We start from the raw sequence: 12,212 nt of genomic DNA on the forward strand, positions 1-12,212 counted from the left end.
AGACAGGGGATCATTTCACACCCAAATTCCTGAACACTATGGGTTAAGGAAAGAAAGCATGGAGAGAAAGAAACAAGCTAGAGGTTACTGTACTTTCTGAGATCATTCTTTCCTTTTTTCCTACCCATGAAAAGATTCAGTTCATAGCAAGTGAATGAAATGACTGATGACATGATACTAACAAGGTTTAGAAGGTTTCCTAACATACAGATGCTCTCAGAAAGAATGTAATATCAATTATAATCAGCTAAGGATATTCAATATCTCACACCTAAAACTGCATATTTGGTGTAACTTTTTTCTCTACATTAAACACACTTAAGATCACAGAAGGAAACAAGAACCCATTATCTGAAGAGCCTACAACAGGTTCAAACATCCATTGGTTCCAAATAGGTCAACTTGGGCTACAGTGTTAAGTCTTGGTAATCTTTTTTTTTTTTTAAATTTCAGTATGTTGAAGCATTTTCTTACTGTTTTAATAGTAACAATGCATCTTTAAATTATACAGCATGACAGTAGAGGTATGTGATAAGAAATGTCATATTAATGAACAGGAATTAAAGTTCATGTACAATCAAAGTGATTAAAGCACATTACATAACTAGTTACCTTAGTCTTCAGTCTGTTTATTATTCATTTAATAAACTGACAAAGTTTGGTATTTTACTGTCAACCATCCATCCATCCATTCAGGACTTGTTACCAAGATATTGCTATGTCCCCATCAAGTTGTGATACAGAAAATTCAAACAGATAAAAGCAGATATAAAGTAAATACAACAAACCCAACAGCAACTTACCCCTGGTCTGGGCAGTGACAGGTAGACACGCTTCTCTCCTATGAAGAACACACAGGTTTATACCAAAATTTGTATGTAGATTTTAATCAATGGGATCAAATGCCTTACTTCATCCATCCTTAAATTGCAGTACTACAAAAGCAAGTTACTTACCTGTAATTTTTCCCCTCTGAATATCGCAGATCTTTGTCTCATGCTTTCAGAGAGACAGCCCAAGAGCTCTGTACTGTTCAGATTTTAGCTCCCAGCAACTGGCAGTTAAGAAAGCTTCTCTGAACAGCTTCCCTCAGTAATATTTCTAGTCCCTTTGCTTGTATTCCATAGGGAGTAAAGCAACTCTCTCCAGTGACTCACTATTTACATGCATTCATTTTGTTGCAAAGTATAGAACATGCAGTGGGTAGCTCCATGTAAGGCTTGTCATGGCATGGGTTGTATGGTCTAAAATTTGGAGTAGACACTGCCACTGGTAAGAAATATGTAGGCAGGTTTTTCTAAAAAATGCCAATAAAACTCTCATGTTGTACTGTACTATATGTATCCCACATGCATTGTATTTTATAAAGAAAAAAGTTCTACAGCATTCTACACACTTATTCAATTGTTTCTTTTATCACTGGGAGCCTCAAATATTCCAAATCTGAGCAAAACAAACAGGAAAAAAAAAAAATCCTTTTACGTGCTACCTGAAAGTTCGTAAGAAGATTTTATTGAAAAGAAGAAACAGCCTGGGCTAAAAGCCTAGGATTAGAGCTTCAGCTACCAGAAGCCTTAATGATCTATGAAGACTTACATTTATTGCAATAGATTCAGGAGAGGAAAAGCTGCTAAACCAAATTAAAATAAATAACAACCTTAAAAGCTAGTAAGAAATAAGATTTTACTCAAAAAACCCCAAGGGTACTATAATGGATGTCACTACCAGGTTTACACAGAGATGATGCATCTCAACAAAGGACGAGCAACAAACCCTCCTACAGTCGCTACTTCCTCATCTTGTATCAGCTTCTAGAGAAATTCCATTGTGAGTCTTCAGAAGACAGTTCCTTTGTGCATTCATGATTTTTTGAAAGCATGCCCCTTATCTCCTGACACCACAGAAAGATTGTGAGCTCCATGTCTAGGCAACTGATTCCTAAAACCCAACTTTTAGGACGTTGACAAGTGTCCCTCCACCCTCCTGATAAATATGAAAAATGTAACCTTACTTTCTAAGATCACCTCTTCCCCTACCCAGTTTTGCAAAAGATGAATGAGCTATCAGGGAACAAGCTGCCTAACTATTTTTTTTCAGAATGCAGAGTTATTCAGATATTAATTGCCCAAACATGTATCCAAGCAAGATTTCTCCCTAAAGACTGATACAAATTATGAGAAGTGATTTACAATATCCCATGTATCAAAACATCAGCTAAAGGGCATGTAAGAAAGCATGTAAGACATACCAAGAACAAAAGCTAACTTGTAATTTTAAAATGCTGCAGCATAAAAGATCTCCTTTGGAGCTATGTCAAAACTTGTGCCTTGTTAAAAAATAAGTTCAAACACAAAAAGATTTGACATAATAAATGGAATACAAATGCATACTGAGAAGACATGCTTCTCACACACAAAAGGTCAACATTCAGAATTACAGAAACCAAACAGAAATATGTAGCAAACAGAAATAAGAAAAAACTTTGCCTTTGCTCTTGAAGTAATTCCCATTATTTGGCTTTGCAAGGTTTAGTTGCTCATATTCATTTAGTTGATTATATTCAGAAAGAAGAAGGATCTTACTATTTATATCTTGGGACAATTTTTATAAAACCCTAAAAACCAAAAAACCATGCAAACAAAAACCACATCTCACTGGACGCACAGATACAGGACCTTTCAAAAGAGCAGATCAACTCAAGGCAGAGATAATTCTACTTAATCAGAAAATACTTAATTACATCACTATAATCACAGAACTTTCATTTCATTAACAGAATACATATATATAATTTTTCAGGTATTTGATTTTCTTAGTTTGTGTGTCAGATCTTGCTATAATAATATGAGGCTTTTTGCCACATTATGATCTTTTAATTTATTTGAGTCTGCCTTTGCTTTCCTAATGCATTTTCTCTAACATGTTTTTCCTTTTTTAATTTTTTTAACTTATAATTTATTTTTATTTCTTCTTGTCTTCCAATTTTATGCTTTCTATTAGTTCCAATCATGTCTTTCCCTCCAAAGTGCATCTATTTCAACTTCCAAATCCTGCTTTTCATGTCACTTCTTCTCTGAGAGGATGGTAGCATCCCCGCTTCACTCTTCTTTCTAGAATTCAAATTTCTTCATTCTGAAATTCTGATCTGTATTGCCAATTCATCAACTACGGCCCTCCCAAATCGTCATGGTCATTTAACTCCTCACAAATCAAGTGGGCACAACAAAAGAGGAGAGCAGAAAAGTAAATTATCTTCATAAGCCATTCTCTCACTTCCGACCAAGTTATAAGGGAGCAATCAGAGAATTATTTATATTCTTATCCAGCATGTTGAAACCAAAATGTTAGGAAAAAAAAAAAGAGACTGGTTGATATCCAACAGCTTGGATCGATGAGAGGTACTTCTGTCAAGTGATCCATCTCAAAGTGCAGGAGTTTCAGAGTTAAGTATCAAAGTTAAAGAAACAAAATGATCCTGCCTGGGCAGAACCAAACCTCCCAGCTGGCAGGAGCCTCCCTCTTGAGGAGCCTGTCACTCTCCTCAGCCCAGACCAAATACAGTGACACTGAGGAGAATGGGCCTCACCGCTGGATTAAGAAGTGGTTTAGGTCTGAGTAAAAGAGGGACAACTCTACCTCCCCACACAGTTCTGCACAGCACAGAAATATTTTCAAAATACGCGAGGGTTACTGGGCTGTGGCGTCTCACCAACCTCCCCTACCCCAACATGCCTGTGTGCCCTGCTCCCTAAGACAAGCCCATTTAAATTCGGGCATGATCTGGTGTGATTGTATTAAAATTTAGTAAAATACTGCTTCACTTTCAAGCTAAATACAGCCCTCTATCCAAGTGAGTTTTGAACCTCAGTATGAGAAATACCTCATTTGCTGTTAAGAAAAAAAACTGGATAAGGAGCTATGCAATTGCTTGTAAAAATAAAGAAATTAGTATAAACAACGTCAATCTAGTATAATCCGAAAAATGCCTATTTTATTTTTTGTGTCCAGCACATTTAGTCATCGTTCAATTTTTGCATCTCAAGCTGTATTCCGAACTCTCTAACAAAGCCAAACATTTCCATTGGTAGTACAAAAATACAGGTTTTTAAGCTGAGGAGAAAAAAAATATATACCTCTTACTGTAATTCTATATTTTGTTACACACAATCACAATTTTACTAGGAATAAAGCACTTGATATATTTTAGTCTTTAAAATAAAGACACTTTTAGCAACCTCAACATTAAGACAAGTATCATGAATTACGAGAAGAATAAAGTCTTATGAAACAGTGCAACTTCACTGTGTTCAGAGGCAAAAGTTTTGTGGATGTCACTCTTATACTCTCTTAGCAAACGAATATTTTAGTGTCATTTATTTACTGGGTCACCAGTTGTATTTTTTAGGAGACTGTCCAAAGTGTCAAGGTAACTTTAGGGTATTTTCCGGACTACTGGGAGAGAAGGGGGTTCCTCCCCACTTTTTTTTTTTACTGACAAGGGTCAATTTGAAGTCCAACAAGAGAAAACAAGCAAACAAAAACAGATTAGCTCACACTACAAAGGAAAACTTTGTAAAAGATGGGTGGATATAGGAGACCAAACTACTTCTAAGGAGATAACTGATGGCTAATATGAAACAAATCAGATTCAGAGAGAAGGCCCCTACTAGGCTGGTCCAAAAGACAAGGAAAATGGAGACATGATCTCTTAAGCATTGTTTTGGCAATGCAAGGCCTAATGTACCTGAGGTCATATAGAGAACATAAGCTACGCTTAGTATCTTACCAGTGGTGGTATCAGAACTGCTGAAAGACTGAGGAAATGAGAGATGCTAATAAAAACAGACTCATATCTGGCTATGCCAAACAGGAGAAGGTAGTCTTCACCTAGCTCTACGCATGAGATAGCCTCCAATTTGAACCTGTCCATTTCTTTTCTCTCCTTCAAGCAATGACATTGGGTTGCCCTTGTGAAATGATGCTTTAAAGAAAGTGGAAAGTGCCATTTATGGAAAATGCGTTATCTGCCATCAGCAGCCCCAGGAGAAAGTTACTAACTACAGAGGAAGATGGGCACCTCACATCAAGAACAATTTGTTTGGAGAGCCAAGTATATGCTTTGCTGTGGCTGCATGATTCTCATCCTATTATTTTTAAATATAGCAATATATGTATGTATGCACACACGCACAGATAGATATAAATACATAAAAAGGTTACCATTCAACCCTGCTAGACCACTGTATGAAAAAAATCAGATACTGCATTATCAGCCCTAGAAATTCCAAATTTATTCTAACACATTAATAATAGAGCAATATCATAATTTAAGTTTCATTTTATAAAATATTATGTTTAAAGAAAGTGAGTATGTCCCTGGCTCCCAAAACAAACCAAAACCCGCTAAACGTTAAAAGGCCCATAAACAGAATCTCTGACTGCTACACATATTTATGTGGCATCCCAGACCAAGGTGGAAGAACAAGTAGGATAACAATCATGTATTTCTCAAAAGTCTCAAATTGCCAATAATCTGTGCTACACACAAGCATTGTAAACCCACCTAGAATTTCAACATATGTTTCCCTTCTACAAGTCTTGAGGCTCAGGCACACACTCATTTAGCAACCAGCAGCAATAATTTAAAATATTACACTCTGTGGCTGGTTACTACTGTGCTCACAATGCTGGCAGAAAAGAACTGCTTACACAAAAAATCAGGTACAGAAAGTTAAACTGACAAAAAAAGCTCCAAAAATGGAAAAAGGTCTCATGTTAATAGGTCTCACGTTAATAGCAAGATGAAGTATTGTATCACTGATAAAGTGTCATCTAACCTGAATAAGGATTTACTTTTTCTGTATCTTAGATACAAAAAATTAAGTCCCTGTATTTAACTAACTCTAAACTTTAAAACCTGAGCAATTCTCTTAAAAATACAAGACATTCAGTATTATTATATATTACATTCTATCTGTATACAATTATACCTTAAAGACTGAAACAAACACATAGCTGCAAGAAGTATGACAGACTACACTAAAGACATAATCTGGAAAATATTATGTTGGACAAAAACGAAAAACAAAATGTCTTCCATTTTAAAGGTAAATTATCCTACGCTAAAAGTAAACACAGAATTTTCTCCTTAAGATTCCAAGCTTTTCTTCTACATGTTGTACAAATACCAATAAACTTACCAACCAGAGCAAATATCCCAAGATTGTGCAGAGTCGTCAAAGATTCCATCCAGGAGGAAGGACAGCAGTTTAAAAATCAAATAACTACATTCACTACTTTATGAAGTGAATACAAGGCAAGCTGACAGTATAGAATATATATGGATATATGTATTGCCCTAAAATACAGGAAATTAATTAAATATGTCACACAGTTTAAGTTGTATCTTGACTCTCATGAGCTGATATGTCTTAGACAAACCTAAAGGTGGGATGAAAGCCCTACACACCTAATATCTGGACACTGGTGGCAAAGAGCTGTGTCTAATGCATTTGTGTCCTTTCAACAGTTCCATCAGATTTTGCTAGAACTAACCACAGTGCAGAAAGTTAAACATACCTAATCATACACAAATCTAGACTTTAAAATTTTTGGCTGCTTTTATTTGAAAAAATCCAGTAAGCAGCCTGATTCAACATCTATACAAAACTAATATACATGTGTATTGATACCTAGATCCCAGGGGATGTGGAACTGTTTCTTGCACTCTTCTCTTAAGAAAACAGTATTTCCTAAATCACACTTAAAATTCTTAGATTATGTGTTTTGAAAACTACATTTTTCTATTTCCACACAGCATTCTTACCTCGTCTTCCTTCAAATACATCATTGATTTCTCTCAACAATAAAGACATGTCACTCAGTTGAGACTCCCATGCCTCGCAGAACACCTCAAGGTTTTCTTTTGCAATCTTGCTAGATGGGTGTAATGCCAGTGTTTCTGCAGCAGAAATTATCTGGACAGAGAACAAAGCATTTGCTATTGCAAGTCCTAGTACATAGCGTTCCACATGAATTCACAAATGCCTCCACAGGCAAAACACAAAATTAAACTGCTATTATTATGTCTTTGTAGCGTAGTCATCTGACATTTGCAGGCTTGGTGATCTTCCTTGTGCGTTCTTTTAGCTGCTACCCAGCATTAAAGTGTAATTCCTTCTTAGAACTGCTTTCAACATTATATTTCCAAAAAATTCACACAAGTAATTTTTATTGATGTATTATGTTTAGTAGAAGTGGTCAATTTGAAAGTTAAACATACCTGTGGGCCAGTGACCTGAAAGGTGTCTTCTGCATGTATGCAAGTAATCTCAAGGGGCTCAGTTCCAGAAACATGCCTCAATAAGCGACACATCTAGATTTTTTTTAAAAAATATGAAAAGAATGGTAAAAAATATGCTTTCATTAGTAGTGAGAAAAGATGTACATGCAAAAACCCACACAAACAAAAACTTCTGACAGTCCAGAAACTTACAGGGAACCACACAGCTGGGTGTTTCTCATGGAGCATTTACAATAAAAATTCTGACTTGGAAGGTGTAGAAAACCACTAAGAGAAACACAATTCTTAATAAATAAATTAAAATGAAACAAAAACAATTTCACATATTTATGACAGAATAAAACTGAAAGCAATCACACATGTATAGAACTTGGAAATATTGTAGCCTAAATAATTTCACCAGAGCAGGCTTATTCAGCAATTAGCAATGATGTGGAAAATGTAGGCTTTCATCATCCAGGGGACTGAATTATATTTGAGCAAATCAGCATCAAATTAGTTTAGAGAAGTAATACTGTTTCCTTTCACAGTAAGCTAACATCCTTTTTTTTTCCTTCTTCATTAAGACTAAGAGTGAACTTTTGCTCAAGAAGGAACATGGAATTTTTCAGATCAAAAGGATTTTCTAAGACAGAGACAGCACTTATGAAACCTACTGCACTGTCCATCAGAAATGCTCACATGCAAACACTAAACCTCATGGTTATGACTGAAAAAAAAATCAGTGTCTCACTGGAACGCTAAATAGTCACAGATAAAGGGGACATTAAAACTGAAATCAAAAATTCACAGCATTGATCTGCTAGTCCTGTAAGTTCAAGGGTATTGCTTCTGCTTATTCATACTTCCTCAAGCCCTGTATAATATATTTTTTTAGAAATTAGTATTAGATACCACGCAAGTACAGCTGCTGGCTTTCATGACCCATATTTCAGATCAAAGTGATCTATCTTTGTATGTCTCCTACTTGTACAGGTACCTTAGCTCACAGCAACAAGGTACAGGTGGTAGACATCCTCTCCACAGCCACTCCTATAAACCACGATGTCTCAGTACTCAGAAGTCCTCTTTATTCATGTGTGAATACTACCATACAAAACCATAAATGCATCAGTCCATGGAACATACAAACTGCTTTTCAAGAAGCAGAAAGATTTCCTGTGGCTTTCTTGACTGACACAAGACCTTCAAAATGGTCAAATTCACTGAATTAAGAAACTTTACCATATAATTTCCAGCATTATTGTATATTTGGATTCAGCTATTGCTAGATGCCTCCTGTTTGAAAGAAAAGGGTTATCATCTCTTCTTAGATCTAGAAACCCATTTTTTTGTTAATATTTTAGACTCAACATATACATACAGATTGAGTCTAGATCCAGGAGGAGAACTGGGTACAACTGTATATGCTTTCTACAACACCTGTATGCCACAGTGACACCTCTGGCTCAGACCCTACCAAGAACAATACAAAATTCAGCAACATACCAGGAAAACAAAATAAAAAAAAAACACCAACACAGACCAAAGCCTTCTTAAAGAACAGATTGATGCAAATCCAGCCACTCATTTTTTAAGTGTCTTACACAATGAAAGGTGTTGTGAACTCACCTCAACAAGTTGTTCTTTCTGCTCTGATAGCTTGCAAGTATATTCTGCTACAGCTTCAAGATTTCCTTCTACTCCTGTGATTTTTAATGCTTTGAGAACCATATGATCTGTATGGTATTTTAGAAGATCTGCTGCCAAAGATGTTGCGGCACTGTGGACCTTGAGTAGCATTAAAAGGAGAGATAAAACATGGAAGGAAAAAAATTAATTCAGTATGAAGTCAAACAAACTTAAAAGACATACTGATTTTTCCAAGAAGCAAAATTTTACTGCTGTGAAAGCTCATATACAGCTTGCTTATTATCCTGGGTTTTATTTCTTCTATTACTATTCAAAGTACAAAGGTAAAATGCACAGCACTAAAAAAAACAACAAACCAGCACAAAACAATAAAACTTCCCAAAAAACAGAACAAAAAAAATAACCAACAAACCTGCAATCAAATGTGGAGGGAAACAAAATAGCAGCTGGGTAAAATGAGGACATGAAGTTACCACACTGCTGCTTTCTGATTATGTTACAGATAGGGAAAAAACAGGTGCATGAATCTGTGGGTCACCAAGTTCAGCATAAGCAAGGAACAATGTCCACTGCACTTTTTATAAAGAACACACATTAAACTGTGTGAATCAGACTGAAGCCACACAACGTATGAATTTATAATACCTTAGAAATTAGAATTATCAGTGGTGCAAAGAAAAGCTTGACAATTATATAGCTTGTGACACAGCCTTAGGAAAGTAAAAGTCACCTTTTCTACAAGGAGATGGGTCTTGGAGAAGTCTCAAACACTCACACTACCAAGAAGAAAGGAGAAGGTTCTCCTTTAAACACATCCCTAAGTCCAGACACACTTTCAGACCCATAGATGTGCTGAAATTGTGCTGTGAAGGACTCTGTTTGACAACAGCTATCAATGACAGCTGCTGCTAGTTCTAGTAACCAGTCAGGAGGTTTACCTGTGCCCTTAAGAACAGAGGTAAAACCAAAACAGCAACCTCTTTAGAAAGAGAAGAGTACTCTTATGCTCATAAGACTATTATGAGTCTTGTAATATTGCCCTCACTTTGCTAGACTACACTGAATATAGAACAACTTGGCTGTTCAAGGAAAAAGTATTTTTCAAGCTCTTACAAATGCAATGAGCTTGAAATTGATGCTGTAGAGAACGGAATGTTTACTGTAATGATATGCTGGGGTTTTTATTTCATTGGACTGTATTTATTTTTACCCCTTTCCCTTGGCAGTACAGTGTAACCAGAATTAACTTTCTCTGGATTTGTTTTTTAATTTCACAAAAGACATCTGAATTATTGCCTCAAAACCTGCTGCAACTGTTTTCAGAGAGGAAAGAAAACAGCTATGACAACCTGCTATAAACTATTTATATAACATTGCCTGTATGGCATTAAAAATTAGCACAAACCACTAATCTCAGAAATGAAGTCAGCTCTGAAGAAAGGATATGTGAAAGGCTTGTAATGTTGAAGTAGGAACTAGCAATTCTCATTTATATATAGGCTACATAGAGATTACCTTTTCATTAGAGATTCTTTTCATCATGATCTAAGATAGAAACATACTTCTAGTTAAGGCTGTCTCTGATCATTAGCAGGAAAATCATCCCAAGGAATGAATGTAACTTTCGTTTCTTCCATAAAGAGACAGAGATGGGAAAGAACTACTTTTAACAAGGCTGTCTTGTGTTCTCAGCCACTCAGTCTCTCAAAAGCTTTTTAATTAGAGTCATAACACTTTCATTTTACCAGTGAGATCCTGGTTGCTGATTGATACACTGCAGCACCCCAAGTCAGACTGTCCTGTCGGTCAGTTCTCCTCAGCCATGTAAAGAAGTATGGCTACTTTGGGATCAATTCAATCATTACAGAGAGAACAACAAAAATGACATAATACTCTAAACTTACTTCTAAGCATAGCATCAATCCTGTGCATTTTAAAATGGCTCTTACTAAAGCAAGCTTTTCGACTCTATAAGTCAACAAAGCAAATAACAGAGGACTTAGGATTTGTTGGTTTAGAAATCCACACCCACTCAATTTGCTCCACAATTCCTAAAACAGCGTGCTATGTTTTCACCTGCATTGCTTTTAATATGGAGCTACATCACAGGGTACAGGTAACCTACCATTTTGTATTTTATGCCACCTTTGTTAGCTGGTTTACAGAAGATAATTTTCTATTTTTGTCACCTGACAAAGTTCTTTAAGAGTGGTACATGTGCAGTCTTTGCTGCACAACATTTTCATAAATATAAACCTGTGATCAGGCTGGTGTGTTAACATTTACATTTACAGAGCTGCAAGAAAATACAAGATATTAATGATTTCTTCCACGTACCATATTCCAGCCACCTGTGGCTTTACGATCTATGAGATTACACATACTAATCTGACTGGGAATCATCCCTTCTACCCCATTCAGCACCCAGGAATGATGTTACTCAAAAATGATAATCTTACAGTTAAAGCAGCTGAATGCCACTTTGGAAAAGCTCTGTGACTGACTTCCTACATAATGGTGACCACATCACAAACTGTTAATCAAAGAGTACAAATTATGTACCCTCCACTTCCTGGGAGCCCAACATGCTGCCTAAGAGCAGAAGTGCAAAGCACTTTACTGAAACTGAAATGGATTCAAAGCACTGTTTAAATCTTCAGGACAGCTGCAGGAACTACAATCCAGAAGACAAAATTTCTCATTTCATCTATATTAAAAAAAAGGAGCATGATTTTTTGAGCAGTTGAGGTTTTCCAGTTACAGCAGCTGACAGCTCAGCCTAATAAGTTCACCATGCTTCCCTAAGATCTTTGCAGTGCTCTGTGTTGAAACCCTCACTGTTTTAGTCTTCATTTCTCCATCTGTTTAAAAGAACAGTAATTTGAAGCAGTTGAAAAGATACCTGAATGATTTGCAAATATTTAGGAAGCTGCCAGAAACCAGTAATTCTGTATTTGACTCAAATCTGTGTAACAGATAAGGCAGCAATGCTATTCCTTACCAGAAAGGGGGAAGACCCTGATCAGCAAATGCAGTCCATCCCATGTACCAAATGAAGCAGCTATTCTATGTGTATATGTAAGCTGACCCCCAGCATATTTGCATTTAGGAAAAGAAACATGATTTACAACAGGCACATACACAGCTGCCAACAGTAAAGAAAAAACTCCAAGTATAAGGCACTGACATAACACATTTCTCCTATAGAAATCAATAGAATAGGTTAAGTACAAACAAACTGCAAATGTAATTTATTGATTTAGGTGCACACTACAAG

General features: G+C 36.2%; 1 protein-coding gene across 1 annotated transcript in view; it reads right to left on the reverse strand.

Moving 5' to 3' along the window:
• CTNNAL1 (catenin alpha like 1) overlaps positions 1–12,212 on the reverse strand; it is a 57,956-nt gene that overhangs the window by 7,425 nt on the left and 38,319 nt on the right. Inside the window, exons 9-12 of the mRNA XM_027644002.1 lie at positions 8,915–9,073; positions 7,283–7,375; positions 6,827–6,977; positions 804–841 (exon numbers count right to left, since the gene is read on the reverse strand). Coding sequence (XP_027499803.1) covers positions 804–841; positions 6,827–6,977; positions 7,283–7,375; positions 8,915–9,073 — 441 coding nt within the window. The remainder of the gene's footprint in view (positions 1–803; positions 842–6,826; positions 6,978–7,282; positions 7,376–8,914; positions 9,074–12,212) is intronic.

This window comes from Corapipo altera, unplaced genomic scaffold (assembly GCF_003945725.1).
Source record: "Corapipo altera isolate COAL_440 unplaced genomic scaffold, ASM394572v1 24b, whole genome shotgun sequence".
In the NCBI taxonomy this organism is placed as follows: Eukaryota; Metazoa; Chordata; class Aves; order Passeriformes; family Pipridae; genus Corapipo; species Corapipo altera.